Source organism: Engystomops pustulosus, chromosome 7 (genome assembly GCF_040894005.1).
Source record: "Engystomops pustulosus chromosome 7, aEngPut4.maternal, whole genome shotgun sequence".
Taxonomy (NCBI): Eukaryota; Metazoa; Chordata; class Amphibia; order Anura; family Leptodactylidae; genus Engystomops; species Engystomops pustulosus.
Genome location: NC_092417.1, coordinates 70,798,270 through 70,818,131, shown reverse-complemented (window position 1 = coordinate 70,818,131; position 19,862 = coordinate 70,798,270). Strand labels below are relative to the sequence as shown.

General features: G+C 41.4%; 1 protein-coding gene across 1 annotated transcript; it reads right to left on the bottom strand.

Moving 5' to 3' along the window:
• Positions 1-2,586: 2,586 nt before the first annotated feature.
• Positions 2,587-19,026, bottom strand: NRDE2 (NRDE-2, necessary for RNA interference, domain containing). The gene is made up of 14 exons (XM_072116679.1): positions 18,902-19,026; positions 18,432-18,540; positions 15,172-15,360; positions 14,813-14,956; positions 13,916-14,363; positions 13,430-13,835; positions 12,306-12,439; positions 11,743-11,866; positions 8,730-8,905; positions 6,312-6,698; positions 5,031-5,911; positions 3,896-4,034; positions 3,335-3,406; positions 2,587-3,074 (listed from the first exon to the last, which is right to left on the bottom strand). The coding sequence occupies exons 1-14, from the start codon at positions 18,957-18,959 to the stop codon at positions 2,949-2,951; spliced, it is 3,393 nt and encodes a 1,130-aa protein (XP_071972780.1). The 5' UTR covers positions 18,960-19,026; the 3' UTR covers positions 2,587-2,948.
• Between the last annotated feature and the right edge of the window lie 836 nt (positions 19,027-19,862).

The following is a 19,862-nucleotide window of genomic DNA, read 5'->3' as shown; positions in this document are numbered from 1 at the left end:
GCATATTATAAATCTCCTACACTGTGTATATACATTACTGCTAGAAAATACGTTCACTGAGAAGGTGAGTCCTTGCATGAACACATGGTGGAATAAAGCCCCTATCACACAAGCGTCGCAGTGTTCCATCAGTCGGAGTGTCAGCTGTTCATATGCGTTTTTATAGCAACATGTGAAAAAGGACTGATGTCTATCTTTTCTATGGCAATGGATCAGTGAAAAACGCATTGCACATGATTCCACAGATTTGTATAGGGTTTAACAAACAAAACAAAAATGTGTGGAGAAAAGTTGCATGACTGACAAGACACATTGAAGACAATGGAGGGCATTTATCAAACTTTTTCCCTATTCTTTTATGCGCTTTATTTGCGATTTTTGCTGTCGTTTTACAAAGTTTGCCTTGTTTTCAGTATTTCATCTGATTTCTCAGCAATTTCCAGATGGATGACGTTTGAAAATGCTGCAATTTTGTTCCAAATCTGTTAAAAAGTTGCAAAAATACTACAGCTCACTACTGGTGTAAATAAGGTAGGGGAAAAAAAACACGTAAATGGGCAAATAAGCAGCAGACAACACATCGGAAACACATACAGAACTTTCATGTTAAAGGGGCCTAAAGGAAGACTTGTTTGAAGCAAAGTTTTGTCATGGAATTTATTTTCTAGTGAACTGGTGAGGGTGGACTGTCTCTTGGAAGCTGGCACCTGATACTGCATTCTTATGTCCCATTAACGCATCCGTTTTCAAACGCATCAGAGCAGCTGAGAAGAGATTTGCCTAATAAGGCTTGGTTCACACTATGTAATTTGCCATACGTTGTAAGGACACGTCAGGAGGATGCTGTATGCCTATACAGTGGGATACCTTGCATGGCTGCTGCCGATGAAGGGGGTGGGGTGTTCCACCATTGACATCACTGGGCCCTCCCTCATTGGGGCTGTGGGGAGAAATGCAATTTTCTGCATCCGCTTCCCATAGCCGTCCATCGCCTCCGCTGAACGCATGTGATACTCAAGCAGAGGCCGCTGGATGATCAGGGCTCCTTTTGCATGAATGACTGCATCAATGTGGTGTGGCATAAGGGGAACACCTGATGGCACTACAGAGTTGCTATGGAAGCCCAGGTTGCTTTTATCGCAGCCTTCAGGTCATGTGTATTGTTGGGTATGGTATCTTTCATCTTCTTCTTTACAATGCCCAATAGATTCATTATGGGGTTAAACTCAGGCAAGTTTGCTGGCCAAACAAGCACCTTGATGTTTGTACTTTTGGCAGTGTGGACAGGTTCCAGTTTCCATTTTCATCTTCAAAAAGCTTGACAGCAGAGGGAAGCATGAAGTGCTCTAAAATCCTGGTAGTCGGCTGCACGGACTTCGGTCTTTAATTATTCTAATTTTCTGAGATAATCACTTTAGGGTTTTCCTTGGCTGTAAGCCATAATCATCAACATTAACATAAATAAAAACTTAAAAAATCTGTAATGACTATATAAAGTTTCACTTTTTGAATTGAATTGGTGATATTTTAATGTATAAAGAAGCCTTTGTATTAGATGACTCAACCTGTTTTAATCCCTAGTTACATCCTGCAGTATGCTCCAGAGTCCAGATTGTTTCTAAAACCACTAGGCAAGATTGTGGACAGTTGTCTAAAAAATACACTTCCCAGAATGCAAATTACATAAAACTGAAAAAGCAGAATCAGTACAAGATAGAAATTGAAAGAAGCATAATAACACACTGCCGTTGTGTGGATGTATATACGGCCCCATAGGCGGCAATAGACACCATAACGAGTGCTCACCATACAATGCCCGCAAAAATATAGAGCCTGCCCTATCTTTGGTCATAAGAACACACCTGTGCAGCACTATTTTCTGTGGAGAGAGTGCTGCTCACCCCTCCCTCTATCCAGCGCATTTGCATGAAGCCTAAGGCCGCATACACACAGCAGCTGCTTACCCAGGTCATAACTCAGGCGTAGCATAGACCCAGTGACGAAGGGAGGGAGTGTGAGCGACCCTCACCCCTCCCCTCTACATTGAAATCTAAGCAACTGTCTGGCTAGGCCATGACTGGATGCCTTAGACATCTATGGGGGCCATCATGCACACTCGTGTGCATGGGGCCTTTCGAAGGGATCATGCGCACAAACCTGAAATGGGAACCTGTTCTAGCTGTGTATTTTTTCAGTGGCTAGCACAGGTTACTATGTATTTCTACAGCCATGGAATCCACAACTTTGTACATGAGTTGACTGTTCAAGCCACAAAAGACTTGTGATTGGAACGTGAGCAAACAATGGACCATATGAATACCATGAGAACTGCAAATGTCATGTGCAAGGAGGCTAAGGCTACCTGCATACAATAGTTTTTCCCTCTGCCCCCTAACACCAGATTGTTTGTCCATTTTTGCAGTCAGTGTGCCTCAGTTTTTAAGCTGTATGTCTGCAAACACGGTCAACGTCTCACCTGTATGTCATCCATTTTTGCAGATCCATGACAAAATTGAAAGTCAGACAAGTTATGTCAGGAGATTACCCCTACCCCTTGGAGGGTCACATTATTGTGTTACTAGCAAATGATTGTCAGATAAAGATTTATTTTTTCACATGCCCACAGATTTCTGTAAGAAGGTAGAGCTGCAAACATGGCAAATATTAGGACCTGCTCAAAGCTTGCACAATTTTTTTTCTCACTTGGTGCATAATATGATAACTTTTTATGGTCATGTTTTTGGTGAAACTGCACAAATTGTGCCAAACGCACATCCAGCACCTGTCTTGTGTAATAACTAAGGCACATACAAAAATGTTGATGAAACATAATAATTGTTACTATTTACAAAGAGGGCAGTTGCAATTCTGCAATGCCTCACATGAGCTTTTTATTGAGTTTTATACATAAAATAAGTGTACATAGGGGAGGCAAAGGGTATTGGTGACTAGTCCTCGAGTAAAAGGTCCAGCTCTTCCGGAGGAAGTCGGACTCTCAGTTCCTTTTCTGTCATTAAGTCGATAATTTCTTGAAGCTGATCTGGGAAATATTCAACTGCGTCCAAATATAAGACCTGTTGTCCAGAGAGGAGAAGTGTGTTACTAGAGAATGACCAACTTGTCTGACCCTCAAGTACAAGATAAGACCACCAGAGTGAAAGAAAGCAGTTGCAGCACAATTAACTATAAGATTGTCAATAAACTTGATCCCCAATAATAAGATTCTTAATGGTATTGTGGTGAATATTAACTTATGATGGCTCCTTGTCCATTGTATTTGGATCAAATCTCATGGTGCAGGTATGTAGGGTTTATAGGATCCACAACTGCTCACCTTTGCCCAGGGGCAGTTCTGTATAGCTTTATAGAACAGCCCACGGCTTCTGTCCTGGTGCCCCTGAGACACCTGCAATATAACAAGTCAGAACGTCATATAATGTATATACTGTATATGTGGGTCTCATCCAAAAAGTGATGTAACAGGATAACAACAAGATGTAACTCAAGATCAGTACAGGATAAGTTATATAATGTATATACAAAGTGACTCCTCCAGCAGAATACAGTGCATGTATGGAGTTTAATAATGGAAGAAACTGGATAATGGAAAACTTCCTGGGAGTGGGGTCAAGTCTGCTCCAACTTCTGATTCCAGTGACATGACTGTCTACTCAGGGTCACACATCCAGAGACTTGACTCGTGATGTAGAACCGATGACCTGCGTACCACTGAGGAGACCAATTAAAGCTGTGACCCTTAAAACTTTTGGCCATGCCAAAGACCACTGCGACAATGAAACTGAGTAGGGCAATTTTTCTTTTACTTTAGGTTACCCCTAACCCCAGGAAGTTTGGCCGTTCCTGAAAAAATCCTTTAAAAGAAGCATTTGCTCACCATGAAATGTAGATACATTCTCCAGAGCAGAAGGCACCGGGACCCTTGTTCTGTGTTAAGTCCACGCTCAAACAGTGCCTTGATGCGATTGGATAGGCCAGTTTCCGGCATGAAAGTGTGTACGTCTACCATGTTCCCCCTGTGAAACATGAAAACGCAACAATGATTAACAGCAACATTTTAGACACAGAGGTGGAAATAATTGTTAATGCCAAGTTTTATGTACACAACCTTTTTCAGTTTTTAGTTAAATTAAGTTTTGTTGCAAAGTTATTTTACTTCTTTACGTTTCCAATTGTATTTGAGGGAGATTGTTATCAGGGGAATTTATAAAGATACTTTTGCCAGAATCTGCCTTCATTTGCACCTATTTCATAGCAAAAGTATTTGTTTTATAAATTTGACAAATCTTTAACCATTCCCACAAAACTATTTAACATGTTTGTGTTTCTGTCTTTACTTAAAGGAAATCTACCACCACAATCCATCATGATAAACCCACACTTACTTACATCCAGGTATTGTGACTTATATTTGTTCTGCCTTATAAAAGTAATGTAAATTTTATGCTAATGAGCCAGAGGCGCTCTGTGGTATGCTGCCAGAGCCTCTCCATGCAGGGGCTCTGTCAATTCCCCTCCACCCCCCAAAGGGCTCCAGTTCAAATAAACCACGTCCTGTGTGCTGGGTGTCTCCTGCCCACTCAGCGCCCTCCCCGAGCCTCTCCCCTGCTCACATCTCTTATCTCTATGTAAGCCCCACCAATCTACTAGAGGAGCAAAAAATAAAGGTTTTTTTGAACAATTTATGCAGAATTTTGCAATACTTTCTTGAACCGATTTTACATACAAACCTGTTACTTCAACAGTACAGTATCACAAACTAACATCTGCCCTTGATGGTTTGTTACAATACATCAGACTGGGAAGCTAGGGTATTTGGCTCACAGGGCATAGTTTACACTGGATCTATTGTAACAAAACCTCATCAGTAAAAAAAAATATTGGTTCTCTAGACAGAGGAAATAAGTACAGCTTTTATAAATGGCAAGAAATGTAAACACTAAATACATACATACTTATGAATAACATAGACGTGTGTAGCAGCTTGTAAGGATGAATATAAGTAACATCACCTCTGCACAGATTCCACCACATTTTTTCTTCCCACTTCTGCTTGTATAGCAAACAGATAAGGCTCCAGAGCACCTGCCACCCTTCTGACACTATCTATGAACCTCCTGGTCTTATTAGAGTTGTGAGACTTGCTCTCAGACTGGATGTAAGACTTCCACAGGGTAACATCATGTGGGTACAATTGCAAAGCAGCCATCAGTGTCTCCCTTAGAGGAGTCCGTGAGTAGACATTGTTCTTCATGTGGTACTTTAATAAGTTCGTGTGCATCACAGTGACTGACTGCAGAGGGCTCCTGTAGCCCTGTGCTTCATCACATTCTCCAGCAGGGGATGTCAGCGATTCAGAGACCTGACGAAACACAGCAACAGCAGAGTCTATCCCTACAGTTAGATACTGAAAGAGAGCAAGGCAGCCGGTTAAAGTGACCAAATCGGAACCAGCAGAGAGATTCAGGGAGTCTTCCAGCACCCGCTCGTATGCTTTCCTTGCCTTTAATATGCTGACAGCAGGAACTTGCCCTTTATAGGGCACATATGGAGAACTCTCGGCAAGGCTGGTAAGGATGTGGACTGCACGGGAGGCAGCCTCGTGCCCTGCTTCTGTCCCAGACTCTACTTCTAACTCTGCATACAACAAGCAGAGACTTTGTAAAGTCTGATCCTTTAACCCCTGGCTTCCTGCAAGTCCAATGGCAGCATCAAACACCTTCCTGGCCTCCTCTGTGTTTCCCAGAAGCCACTCTAGCAGAGCATACTCCTTCCATAGTGGTAGGCTGTTCCGGTTTGCGGTTTCTTTAAGCAGTCCTTTTGCCAGCCTCTTGCTTCTTTTTCCTTGAGATTTCAGCCTTTTCTTATTCTTTTGCTGCAGACACCGAACCACCTAAGAATGACAAAGTAAAGATGAAATAGCTTCTTTTGAAATAACTTCAGTTATATACCTGTAGATATTAAAAGAAAACGGGCTGTGGTATTACTGATGTGACGTTGACAGCACAGCTGCAGGATTTGTTGCAGTGTATCCGTGCTCTTTCTAGCACCAATCTCTGGAGCTGTGTAGGATAGTCAGGATCAGGAAAACAAGAATGCTTCCACTCGTAAACAATACAAAACATGTGGTGATCCTTACCAATCGCATGCGTTTAAGTTGAAAGGCATATGCGATCGGGCCATGCCCCTCCCCGTTCCAGTTGGATTTTGTTTCTAAGCGTAATTCATGCAACCTTTACAACAGCAAGCCTTCACATTCAAAATAATGAATTTAAAATTTTAACCTCTAATACCTTGGTTATTTCATAATGAAGCCAGCAGACAGAAAGCTTCATCTTCTCCTCCACAGTAAAAAAAGACATTGCAGACTGGAAAATGTCTTGTATAAAGCGTTCTCCTTCCTTGTAATGACCAATCTGCACTCTGCCCCTGCTCATAGTATCAATATGGCCAACTGCAATAACTCCGGACAGAGGTAGTTCAGAGGATGTCAGCAGCCGCTCATAAAAGCAAGTGTTATCAAAGATGGAGGGATCATCCAGATAGAGATACAGAGATGTGGAAGGTGGTCTTGAGTCACAGGGAACTCCCAGGAACTGCAGGAAAGAGAATACAAGCTGCAGCTTCAACTCTGCACTTGCAATCTTGAACATGGAAGGTCCAAGGTCATCAAATAAGACCTGAAATAAGAAGTAAATATGAACAAGACCACTCCAAGGATCACAAACTGATGTTTAACATGGTAAAATGAACAGTGACATATCATTTATCTAATTAACTGTGATGGATTATAACATACCCTGGATTACTGGATGATCATAAAAATAGCCTTGTAAGTGTGCAGAGCCATACTGGACAATATCAGTCAGTGCCATAGACATGAATAAAGCAGCCAGCGCATGCACGACTGGCTGCTCTACTTATCTCGAGCTACGACGGGTGCACAATGAACTGCCGTATAGGGGCTAACTTCTGTGTTGCTGCAGAATCCCTTTAAAGGGGTTTTCCCACACTAACTTGCTGATCGGCGGGGTCTCAGTGAAGTGATCGGTGGGGGTCCTGATAACAGGGGTTTCAAGGGGGTCCAATGTACCCCAGTCAGACCCCTCGACGCTCCCCTAGATGACCAGAGCAATTGGTCTATGGAGCTGACGGGGACTGCCCAGTGCCTCCACCGATCAGCAAGTTAGGCCCTATCCTGTGGAAAGGTCCAAGCTTGTTTTGTGGGAAAAGACCTTTATGGAAGCAAGCCCCTGAAATATAATTGCAAATATGGTGGCATCACTTTTTATAAACTTTTGTTATTCTGAATTTGTAATGTATCAATCAGCTTAATATAGTGTCAGTCAAAAGAATTAAGAATGCTGCATTGGATGTGACTGGAGTATAAGGGTGCGTTTACACGTTGAGTTTTTCAAAAGCAGTTGTGGATCATAATGGGTGAGAACATATCATTGAGTGGAGCCACTTCTCCTTTTTTCTTAACTCCACTCCTGGTTTGGATATCAAAAACTGCATCTGAAAAACTGAACACGTGAACACCCTAAGGCTGCATTCACACTGCCGTATGGGGGACGTACTGACGGCCGACATACTTACGGCCTATACATGTCTCCCATAGACGGCAATGGATGCACGACATTCCATACCCCGCGAAAAGATAGGACATGTCCTATCTTTTCTCGAATACGGCACTGTGCCTCATGTTACTCTATGGAGAGGGGTAGGGGATGAGCAGCGCGGTACGGTACAGCGGGCACACGTCATTGTGAACGCAGCCTAAGGTTGACTGCACACATACATGTTCTGCCCATGAAAACTGATCCATACACCGGTCCAATTCCACAGGTCTAACAAATTGCACAGGACAACAGTACTAGTACAATAATGGTGAATTGCAGCACCAGCATTGTAATGGTTCTTTCAGTGCCAGCGCTGCAGTTCGGCCGCAAGACAAGAGAGTCCTTGCATCTTATTTCAGTATGATGCGAGGAGTCCATCCTGTGCAATGTGCTTGGTCCATGGGATCAGGCCAGCATACAAGCTGTTTGCTCGTCTGGGAAGAGGAGGCAGGAGGGGTGAGGTTGATGAGAGGCCGCTCTGCAAATCTGCATGCAACCCTTTTGTGGCGCAGATGGGCTGTCCTCCATGCGACACAAATCAGGGGGCAATCCAGCGCTCAGTTGGCCCGTGAGCCGTTTTTAACTTGCAAATTTTGTTGCATGTACTATGTTAAAGGTGTCAGTGCAGGGAAGCGACTAATTCATGATTTCTGGTGCACAATCTTAGGGCATTATACACGGAAATATTTCACTTTTAGCACATTTTCCGACTTTCTAAGTAAATGTGCCCCAGTGGGCTCACCACACCATGACCGCGAGCCAAATACTTCACAATTGGGCACAATTGAAGCGGCCAGATCACAGACACATTTCCGGCCATTTGAAAGAGCCCGAATGGCTGTAATTTTTGGAATGACTTGCTTTATATGTCGCTTGCTTTATATGTCGCAGGGTCTGCTTTATATGTCGCTGGAGTAGAAGGCCGGCTACCCAATTCTAATAACTTTGATCGGTAGATGGGAAGTCATTCATCATATTTCTGTACAATGAAATGACTCTTGACTTGTGCAATGTTTGCAGTCCGTGGGATTAAACCAACATACATGTGTGTTTCCACGGCTGCACCATGAAGGGTTTTTGTGTTTTCACCTGTCTTTCGGGGTCATCACAATCCTCTTCAGTTTGTTTTTTGGTTGGGTCTGGTCTCCAGGGTATCCAGTGTCGGGCCTCCCGTGTGCACTCCATATTCAGCCAAATTTCAGACCTGGGGCGGCTTTTATCTTTTATATCAATGTCCTCATCTGCTTCATCATCTTCCTCCTCACCTGGGGCAGAGATAAGATTGAACTTAAAGGACATCTACCACCAGTATCAACAAATGCAAACCAAGCACACTAACATGCTAGTGTGTGCCTCCTATTGCAGTATCCATTTTCTTCAAGCTTCTGAAGTCCTTGTTTTTAAGAATAAAAGGCTTTAAAATTATGAAAAGGAGCCTGAGGGGCCCCAGGCTCCATTAAAACCTATGTAGGCCGGAGCCCCTAAGTCTTATTTGCATAATGTTAAAATCCTTTTTATGTAAAATCGGGGAATAAGAAGCTAAAACTTTCAATTGACTGTGAAAGGCCTAGGCAATAGTAAGACTACCCCATTATGAAAAATACCCCCCTCAGCGGATGAAAAAGCACTTATAAGAGGTTTGTTAACCCTTTAGGTGTTTTATAGGGGTTGAAACAAAAAGGAGGTGCAGTCAACAAATTGTAATATTTTTGAACAATACTTTCATTTTGGGTTGAAAATTAAACATTCACAATGGATTAAATGACAAAAAGCTCCACAACGTTTGATACCCAATTTCTCCCGAGTACACGGATACCCCATATGTGGTGGTAACCTGCTGTATGGGCACTCGGATGGGCATAGAAGGGAAGGAGGCGCCATCCAGAGCAGATTTGCAGTGTCAAATTGTAGAGTCTATAATTTTTTTTTCTTTTTTTAATGTGCACATATAGGGGCTTATTTTTTTGCCACATGAGATGCACTTTTCTGGTACATAATTTTACGGCATCTATAGCTAATAGCTAATTGATTTTTGGTTTTTTTTTTATTAACTCTGTTTTGGCGGAGGAAATGAAAACCATCAATTTTTGGTAAGATTTTTTTGCTTTTTTTTGGGCTGACCATACCATAAAAATGATATGTTATTATTCAGTGGGTCGCCCCAATCACGGAAATATCTCATTTATATGGATTTTCTATTTTTTCCTAATTTTACTGAGTTAAAAACTAGTTTGGAGAAAATCTTGTAAATTTTAGCATCACTATCTTTTCAGGGGCTTAAGGTTTTTATTTTTCGGCTGACAAATCTGATTAAGGGGTTATTTTTTGCAAGCAGAGTTGTTCCTTTTAGTGGTCTTATTTTGGAGCGTGTAACATTTCTGATCACTTTTTAGAGAATTTTGTCATATGCATTAATAAAAAAAAACGTGGGTCCAATAATGATATTATATTTTTTAATGTTTTGAACTTATCTTTTAACTTTTTTTTACTGTATACAAACTTGAACTTGAGCCAGCAATGCTCTGGTTCCAATACACTGCTCTACAAGACTAATGCATTGTAGAGCAGTGTAAACTGTTTGGCGGTGCTCACGCATACAGTCAGACCTGGAAGGGATCGGACTATAGGACTTGGGCAGCCCCAGGGCACTCGGCGGAGTTATTGTGACCACCATATTAGGGGTCAGGAAGGAATTTCTCTCTATTTTGAGCCAATTGGCATCAGCCTTGCAGGGTTTTTGTCTTCTTCTGGATCAACATTAAACAATGAAGAATTAATAGGTTGGACTTGATGGACTGATGTCTTTTTCTAACCTTATTTACAAAGTTTTTAAAGGGGTTTGTCCATGAAAGAAAGTTCTCAAATTTTAATCCCCTAGTGATGTTTACACAATAAAGATCATTTTTAACCCCTTACTTTAAATTTTTCTCAGTTTTATGGCTGTTTTAGCAGACACATTATGATCCTGCTAGTTCTGTGAGCTGACAATGTGGTTAGATTATCAGGGTACAGGTGTATAAACACTTTTATTTAGCTTTTGAACATTTTACTAGTATCTGGCAAATAGAAAGAGAGATGAGACAGATCAGAGATGATGAGAACAATGAGATGGATATAAAACACAATGACACTCAGCTCTACCAACTTACCTATAACACACACAGAGTCAGCTCTGCTATATGCCTCCCTGCCAGATAAAGACATTGGGGCAGATTTACTTTCCAGTCCCTGCGCGATCCCCGAGGTGCGGTTTGTCTGAATCCATCAGATTGTCTGACGGCACGCGGCCTAATTTCTGCATGAAAGCCGGCGCCGATGCGCCAAAATCTGATCATGTGTGACAAAATTGGTCTTGTAATGCAGCGGGAGAGGCAGGAGGCAGAGAGCACTGCTGTGTGCACATAGGAGAAGCTATGCACAGTTAGAAGATTCACGGTCGGATCCAGAGGCAAGCAAAATTGTAAACACCAGTACTGATAGAAACAGAATTGTATCTGTGAAATGCTATATTAGAGAATGTGTTATTTTGTTATCCTGAGTATATTTAAGGATCTTGTCTTCGTGGAAATACTCCTTTAAAAATGTCTGCTAGCTATCCTACATCTTAAAATTTAACTTCTGGACGTAGGGTGTTTCTCTGCTTTCCCATTATGTTGTCTTGTGTCCCCATGTAGTTTGTACTACATTATTGAGGTATTGTTTACAGTCCTTTTTGGATTGTTCCAGTTTTGTGATTTTCCTGTTCCAGTACATCTGTTACCATTATGCACTTAATTGTGTCAACCTAAGCATTCATCTTGATGACACCTTTATACTTGATACGCTTGTCATACCTTACTTCAACTATGAATGTACATACCAAATAAAACTGTTATTGCACCATAAAAACGGCTGCTATGATATCTGTGTATCTGACAACTCACTGAGCTTCTGTCTTGTTGCTAGCAAGATGGAATTCACAAAGATTTCTATGTACATTTTAGCAAGGAAGGAGGATGGTTATGACCTCCCTTTAAAAAAATGTGTCACTTAAAAGAAAACAAGAATAAAACAGACTGGAATAAACCCAATATTTACCAATATAAATGTAAGTGAGCATTACCCAGATTATTGATGACGACCCAGCCTCCCCTCTCTTGCTGCCTCATCCATGAGTTCCAGCCTTTTGCTCCTTTTTCTCCAAATCGAGGTTCCCCACTATCCCAGAAAGGCTCAAAAAAATCCACCTGAAACAAAAACATGGCTAGGCATTATTTCACCTCTATTTCAGTCTGTGCTGAATTTTATCTCCTGCTGCAGATAAAATTATTGACAACTTTTAATTGACCCAGTAAGGTGAGGCTGCCTTTACACACAGCATTTGATTGGCATTTTGAAATGCAATTCTGTACAAATTCTGAATCACATCCGGTATTATACTCCAGAGCTGTACTAATATTTATTGGAAGGGGGGCCCTGTTCCTATTATTTAGAGTACCTGTGTATTATTTATTAGCGGGGGAGGGAATATATCATTATTCAGGGGCATTTACATTCCACTATACCAATATACTGTTATATTCAAATTAACATTCAATGTTTCTTTAACACATCATTAGGCTGTTGCTGCAATACTGTATGCTGCTAGACCAGGTGTGCACAAATAAATAAAATAAGGGGAATAACCTGCTCTTTTGTGGTCATGTTCTTCACACTATCAGGCTTGTAGAAAGTGAAGTCCATAAGAGCTTGGAACAAGGCCACAGCTTTCTCACAATGGCCAGCCTGGCGCAGGAAGTGACACTGTTGTAGGAAAATATCTGTGGAAGAAAGGGATGTTACATTGATAATGACCAACAAAGGGTTCATCCATAGAATAGATGTATCATTAGAGTTCAGTCTCCATTCCCAAGATCTCTGCTTTCTGCCAGAAGCCTGGGAATCTGTTTTGACATATTAATTCGTAGGCTATTTGTGCCGCAAACACAGACCCGAGTATCATCGGAGTGTGGGTCCATTCATGTTCTGATGACAAAAGAAACTGCCCAAGCCGCAAACATGGGCAGAAATAAGGTCTGCTCTATAATCTGCAGATCGGACAGGTGGCTCATACAGGGAGCTATGTCCATTGAAAATGCTTGCCAAAATTTTCCCTGAAAATAAGACACCCTCCGAAAATAAGACCTGGTGCAATATTTTTCAAGTTCCCATGAAAATAAGACCTAGCGGCAGTCACTGCTACGGTTACCCCTACACCGTACGTTAGTATTAGTGGATCTTTTAGATACTACTAGAGGTTATAACATGGGTGAAGAATGCATGGGATAAAATGACTGGTGTGTTACAAAGTGCTATTGCTAAGCATGAGAAATGGGGGTTGATGATTCTGATAGAGTCACAAGAAATTCTTGATGTAATTGTGATGGTTATGCTCATGAATGTGATGGCATGACCACAGTGCATTAATACATGTGGATTTTTTGTTCAACATTAAATGTGAAAAAATAAGACTTCCCCTGAAAATAAGACCTTGTGCTTATTTAGGAGCAAAAATTAATATACCGTACTGTCTTATTTTTGGGGAAACACGGTAGTGGCTTTGACTAGGAGGGAAGAATGGCTGTGTGTTTTCTTCAATGGAGACTAAAAGTTATTCTTTGGATAGGTAAAGGGAAGCATTAAATATCTTCAGCATAAATTCAGTTAAAATATTCCTTTCATGACATGTCTGAGATGGCATATGCCTTGCCAAATTACCCTCCCTTTTACCAAAGCACAAAGGGTATTAACATAGTAAAGACTCTACTTACTGAACATGCTATGCTCGGTGCCTGGTATGGCTGGATGCGATAGCATGCTCCCATCATGTACTGCAGACAAGGTACTGAGACATTTCCCATAAATGGCATTCACTTTTGACACAGAGAAGGTGCTGAACTGGCTCTGACAAAACTGCAGATACTTCTTCCAGAGCTGTGGGTCATTGGGGTGAAGAAATATCAACTTCTGCCATTCCTTAGACAATGCAGCGTTTTCCCAGAACTCTGCACACAGCTGCAGACGTGCCAGCTTAAGCTCTGTACAGGATGGGTTACTCTCTATGGCTCTCTCTAGAATAGACAACTTCTTTTCCAGTACCATCCTTAGAGACATGCGGTGGCTGTCCATCTCGCTCTCACTGGTTGAGTACATACTGGGTTGATGGATCAGCTCATCCTGAGAAAAGGCAGAAAAAGTGAGGGTCATTTCGATATTACGGTATATGTTGCTACCCAGAAGAAGATAATAACTCACACCTGAAATGAGACAAACTCCATCCACGTCTTGATGTCTCCAGGATTTTCACGCACTCTCCTGTTGTAATCCTCCACCCTATTCAGGACGCTGGTCTCTCTGGGCTCCAGCTTTGGGCTCTTGCTCTCTGGGCCCCCTTTACCTTGCAGCCACATGGAAGTTGAGCTATCATACACTCCCAATGGATTTACCCAACTAGTTGGAGCATTGGAGGAGGCTGTGGTCTCTGGTTCCCAATCCTTTACTGCAATAAATCCACTGGAGGTGGAGTCTGCACCATCCTTAGTGCAGGACACTGACTCTGCCTTGGCCTGCAATGTCTGCACTGCTACCCGGCTGTAATAGCGATCTGGCTTTTTCTGAGCTGTCTTCTTGTTACTAGCGTCCTCCCAGACTATCTGCTGCTTCTTGGGATCAATCCCCAGACAGGAATGACCTCGCCTCTTATACCTGTGCACAGGAAAGAAGGGTAAATATGTACTACTGCATCTTACCTTGTATAAGACACATGGTATAGAGCTTTTGCATGTGATGGTACTCAAAGGAAGAGTGCAGGTTGTTACAGTTACCATTTACCAGCTTGTACTACAGAATTATGAATGAATCTCTGGATGTGAGAGCGTTTAAAACTTGCAATATTGTTTAAGAGGCTGGGTAGTAATTATGCACAGCTCACCACTGAGGTCTGTGACCGATGCCAACAGGCCACTGGTCAACCAGTTGGAGGGGAACATAATGCCCACAGTGAAGCAACAGTACATTTAAAAGCTAAGTATAGGTCTAAGGGCCAAGCTCCACATCAGAAGTTATTGTACTTTGTAGTTGCAGCAAATTTCAATGCAATGTTAAATGTTATCACAACTATCAACCATAGAGGGTGTAGGAAAATGAATCCTTACCTTACAATGTCTCCTCGATATAGCGACTTATACTCCCAGTTTGCTGGATCAGGTTTCTTATCAATTCTGAATGCCCCCTCTGTTGCAGCCTGGGCTTCATCATGGCAAATAGAGCGATCAGCAGCGGATACCTGAATGGCTTCTCTATATAAAAAACACAAAACTATATTCACTAAAATGTTTTAGGGACACAATTTCCAGGAACTAAAGCGGCTGAATCCTGTTCACTTGAATGGCTGAAAGCATAGTCACAAGAAAAGAAATATGTTTTTAGACATAGCCAGTAAAATGCAGGGTTTTCTTATGTACAAGTCTTAGGGGACTTATGTTGTGGTCCATATCTATGAGCTTCAACCCACCTTACAGCACCCACTGGTTGACAGGTCTTTAAATCTCTGATGTCATGCTCATCATCATTCTCGCTGCCCCCTTTCCGCTTTTTATGCTTTTTGTGTTTCTTTTTCTTCTTTTTGCTCCTTTTCCTCCTTTTTTCAGTTTCTGAATCTGATGACTCGCTTAAGGACTGGGTCTGTCGATTTGGTCCATTGCTGTGAAATACACAGTGTAACATTCAGTGAATACTGCAGGAAGCACTCTAGAAAAGAAAAACACCTTTTCCCCTCCATCTCTGCACCAGTCACTTTCTGACTAGGCCTTAAAAGTCTTTAATGACTGGGGAATTTTAGGCAAATGTACATTCTTATTGGTCTGAGGATACATTCACATGGCCGTTGGTGACGTATATACGGCCGTTGCATATATGTCCTTCATTGGCCGGCAATGGGCACACATGTGCGGCACCGTCCCCCGGGAAAAAGATAGGACATGTACTATCTTTCTCTGTATCGCGGCGATGTGCACCACACGTTGCTATGGAGAGGGGAGAGCAGTGCTCACCCCCCTCCTCCTCTCCCGTGCGCTGACATGTGCCCACCGTGCATCTGAATGTAGCATTAGAATCATACCTTCTTTTTCAGTGCAATACCACAAACATTTTTGGAGAATTTTGCACAGAGAGATAGTTAAATAATTGTTAAAAGGACCTTTTTTGTAATTTTTTTTTTTTTGGGGGGGGGGGGGTGAAGTCACAAATACTGGAGACTTTTTTGTAATGTATAGCATAGAATTTTTCAGTTTCAAATGAACTCAAATTGACCATTATAAATGAATTCCCTTTTGTGTGAAAGACGTTTTGATACAAAATATTTATAGTCTATGGTAAACGGGGCGACTATGGCAATGGTGTTTATAGATTAAAGAGGGATTTTTTTTTTAAATTTATTATGCCCTGGTTTTTTGATTAAATTTGCTCTGTGTCATTATAGTAGGTTATACATTCTTAACGCTTCAACATATTCAGGGTATTTTGAGATTGTTTTCTTGTCCCACATTGTACCTCAAATTAATAGAAAAATCGCCAAAACCCTTATTTAGAGGCATCTGCTCAGCTTTAAGTGACTTTGAGAGGCTTAAATAACAGTAAAACCCTGTAAATTATGCCCTTTTAGAAACTACACCCCTCAATTTGTGAAAAATCAACTTTAAGTGTGTTAACCTTTTAGATTTTTCACAGGGGTTAGAACAAAATGGAGGTGTAATTTACAAGATGTAATTTTTTTAGACAATACATTAATTTTGGCCAAAAATTAAACCGTCACAAAGTATTAAATGATGAAAAACTCTACAAAGTTTGATACCCAATTTCTCCCGAGTATGATGATGCCTCATATATGGTGGTAAATTTCTGTATGGGCGCATGGCCGGGCATTGAAGGGAAGGAGGCGCCATTCAGAGCAGATCTGCATCGTCACATTTTACGGGCTATAAAATGTTTATTTTTTTGTAATTTGGACGTTTGGGAGATTAATTTTTATTGTGGACACTTTTCAGGTACATCATTTACGAGGGGTTAAATAGCTAATAATCAGATTTTATTAACTCTTTCTTGGTTTAATCTTGGATTAATTCTCGTTTATGGTTTTTAGCATTTTTTTTCCCAGACGTTCACCATACCATAAAAATAATTTATCTTCTTTATTCTATGTGTCATTTATATAGTTTTTTTTAGGGTTAACTTGTTTTGCAGAATATAGAACTCCTTTTGTGAGAAATTTGCTTGTTTTTGCATTATTATGTATTAATGGGCATAACATTTTAAGTTTTTTTTATTTACAGAGCTGTTTTAGAGATTATTATTGTGGGGCAAGCTCTACTTTTTCTTCGTATCATGTCGGGGTATTATTACTTTTTGATCACTTTTTATGCTGTTTTTATGAGGTCATTTACCATATAGGTTCAGTACAGGTTTTACTTTTTTATGTTGTATTTGATTATTACATGGGATGGGACTTCAGGGGATTTTTATTCTTTTTTTTTTTTTTTTAATGTTTAATTGCACTTTTTTTTTTTAAGCTTTTTTTGTACCGTTTTATATTGTCCCAGGGTGGGACATGAACACGTGATTATTTGATCACTTACTTGATCACTTATTTACATAGTCGGCCTATGCTTTTTGCAGAATGCACAATCTAGCAGGCTTCTACTGAAGACAGCTGTGGGGTCCACCATCGGACCACAGGGCTACCATGGCAACGACAATGCCGCAATGCCTATGACTGCGCCGCCTATAGGGTTAAACAGGCGGTATCGCGATCTCGGCTGTTACTGCTGGGATCCTGCAGTGATCGCAAAGGCTCAGGAACGGGTTAATGTTTATTTCAAAATATACCGTAATATTTTGTGTGTTTTTTTAATTACTTTTTAAATTTTTACATATTTTTCTTAACTGTAAAGTTTTCCCCTGTAACTGGGGCATCAAAAAGAGTACCCCTTTGGGGGTTGATGTCTGCGGCAGAGCTGTACTTGTTCTGATAAACTTTTATTAACTCTGGCAGTCCAGGCAATAAAGTGGTAATAAACCTCTCCTGCCTTCTCCCTGGGGTCTCAGGCTGTGCATGACCTGGTACTGGTCCTACACAAAAGCGGGAGAAATTGCAGCAACTTTGAAAGATGTCACTGCAGAATCGAGACCCACATCTGGTGTGTGTGACACACATATACACTCTGTGCAGCCTCCCATCCACTCTGATCACACACCATCTTTTTCTATATTTTTCTATATTTTTCTATTAATCCCATGATACATCAGCATAGCATCACACAAGAAGCTAGAGACGGTACCCTCCCCTGTCTGCTGGATAGACAGTGTAATAAACCTTCTCTTTATATAGTACTCCAAGTGTAAGCGACCAAATGTATTCAGACTCAAGGGTGTCATCCAGAAAGCCTGTTGGCCAATATGGTGTAAATTTTATGCAGATGTTTTCATTCATTTATTTCATACCACTGGTGGTGATTAGAATTTTAACTTGTTTTCATTTTTTTTATATATTTAAACGTTTTCTTTAAAATAAAAAAAAATTTCAGTCCCCCCAGGATGTTTGATGTACATTGTTGACATTGAAAATCCAGATGCAAATCTGAAAAAAAATTTGCAAGAAAACTCTGGACCAACTTTTCTGGATTATGTAGTTTTGCAACCTCTAGTGTTGGGTTGTAGAAATAAAGCTGCTTACAAGTCCTGCACCCTGTCACAATATAACGTTTATAGTAAGGCTACCTGGACGGTGGAGATTCAGGGTGTGTAGATGTTGTTTCGCTTTGGGTGCGTTGGTGCAGGGACAGCGCAGCCTCTGTACGGAAACTCTGATTATTCAACCAGTCCAAGTCTGTAGAAGAGATATTAATATGTAAAATAACACTTCACCTCAGAGACTCACTGCAACAGACAAGACATAACTGCCCTTTAAAGGCAGCTTTATTGGGGAGAGTGTCTCAGACATACACAGGGGGTCCTGGACAAGGGGTACAATGGTGGGGCCTCTATCTGTAGTACACAGAATCCCTGACATATGTGACATCTCAGGGTACAGTGTTCTTTCTTATGGGCTCATGACATTAGTAAGGGACAGGAGGCTCAGGGTAACTTTGAGATACTTGGGTGTATAAAGCAGGAGTAGTTTCATCTGGGAGTTTCTAATAGGAAAACCTGGCACTGGTAGATAAGGCCAGGGTTTCTCTGGAAGTTACCAATTTCTTCAGAAGCGCCCGCAGAGGAACACCCGGCAAAAGCTGGAAATAGAGCCATGTTCTCGTCTCTATCAACAATCCCGTCGCGTGCAATTTACGTCACATACTTCTAACTCCGACTACAACTCCCGGCAAGCACCGCGTTCAGAAGCAAAGAATCACTTAGCGCAGTACGTTGCAATGACTCACGGGAAATGTAGTCCGAATGACAACATGATCGCTGCTATTTCATAGTGGGCTAAAGGATCTTACATGACGCTGTGTGTGAGGGAGGAGCAACGCAGGAGTTTACAAATACAGATGGCATGGTCCATGGTGTAACAGTACAATAGGCTGCAGTTCATGTGATCGTGTATGGTGTTGTCGTGTAGGCGGTGTGAGGAGACGACATGATGGGGGTTCAGTCAAGTTGTGTGAAAGTATATTGGGGATATTGAGGAGGAGGCTGCAGTGAGAAAGGGGTGCAGGCTGTGTCACACAAGGAGGTGGACATGGGGGGAGACATGGTGGTCAGGCTGAGAGTGAAAGGAAGAGCTGCCATAGGTGAGTGCTGTACAAGATGTTAGGGGACAGTTTCCCTTTGACATCTGCCTGTCTGTTTGACATCCACAAAACATGGATTGAATTGCAGTCTGTTCTGTATCCATGTATGGATGTGAAAACTATTGTGATGTTGCCCAAAATATTCATTTTATGCCAACTCACTTGAAATAACCCTTAGAGGGCCACACTGGACACAGAAGAGAGAACTATAATAATTGTTTCACTTTATGTTTATTAATTAATAAACCTCTTTTCTATTATTGTTTCTGTATCATATCTTTCTGATGAGGTGGGACGTAACATCCGGTTTCCCCTGGATTCTAAATAACTTCCCAGTTCCTATAAACCGATGCAGCTGGATGTTATTATTAGGGCGGAAAAGCTCATAGTGGGGTCATAACAGTATCTTGTAAGCATT

What these genes read in the sequence shown, in the direction of transcription:
- NRDE2 (XM_072116679.1), bottom strand. Translation starts at nt 18,959, where the DNA reads ATGGCTCTATTTCCAGCTTTTGCCGGGTGTTCCTCTGCGGGCGCTTCT. An exon ending in GGTCGTCATCAATAATCTGG is followed by an intron (nt 8,906 to 11,742) that starts GTAATGCTCACT and finishes TCTCTGCCCCAG; the next exon opens with GTGAGGAGGAAGATGATGAA. An exon ending in TTCATTATGAAATAACCAAG is followed by an intron (nt 5,912 to 6,311) that starts GTATTAGAGGTT and finishes TGTCATTCTTAG; the next exon opens with GTGGTTCGGTGTCTGCAGCA.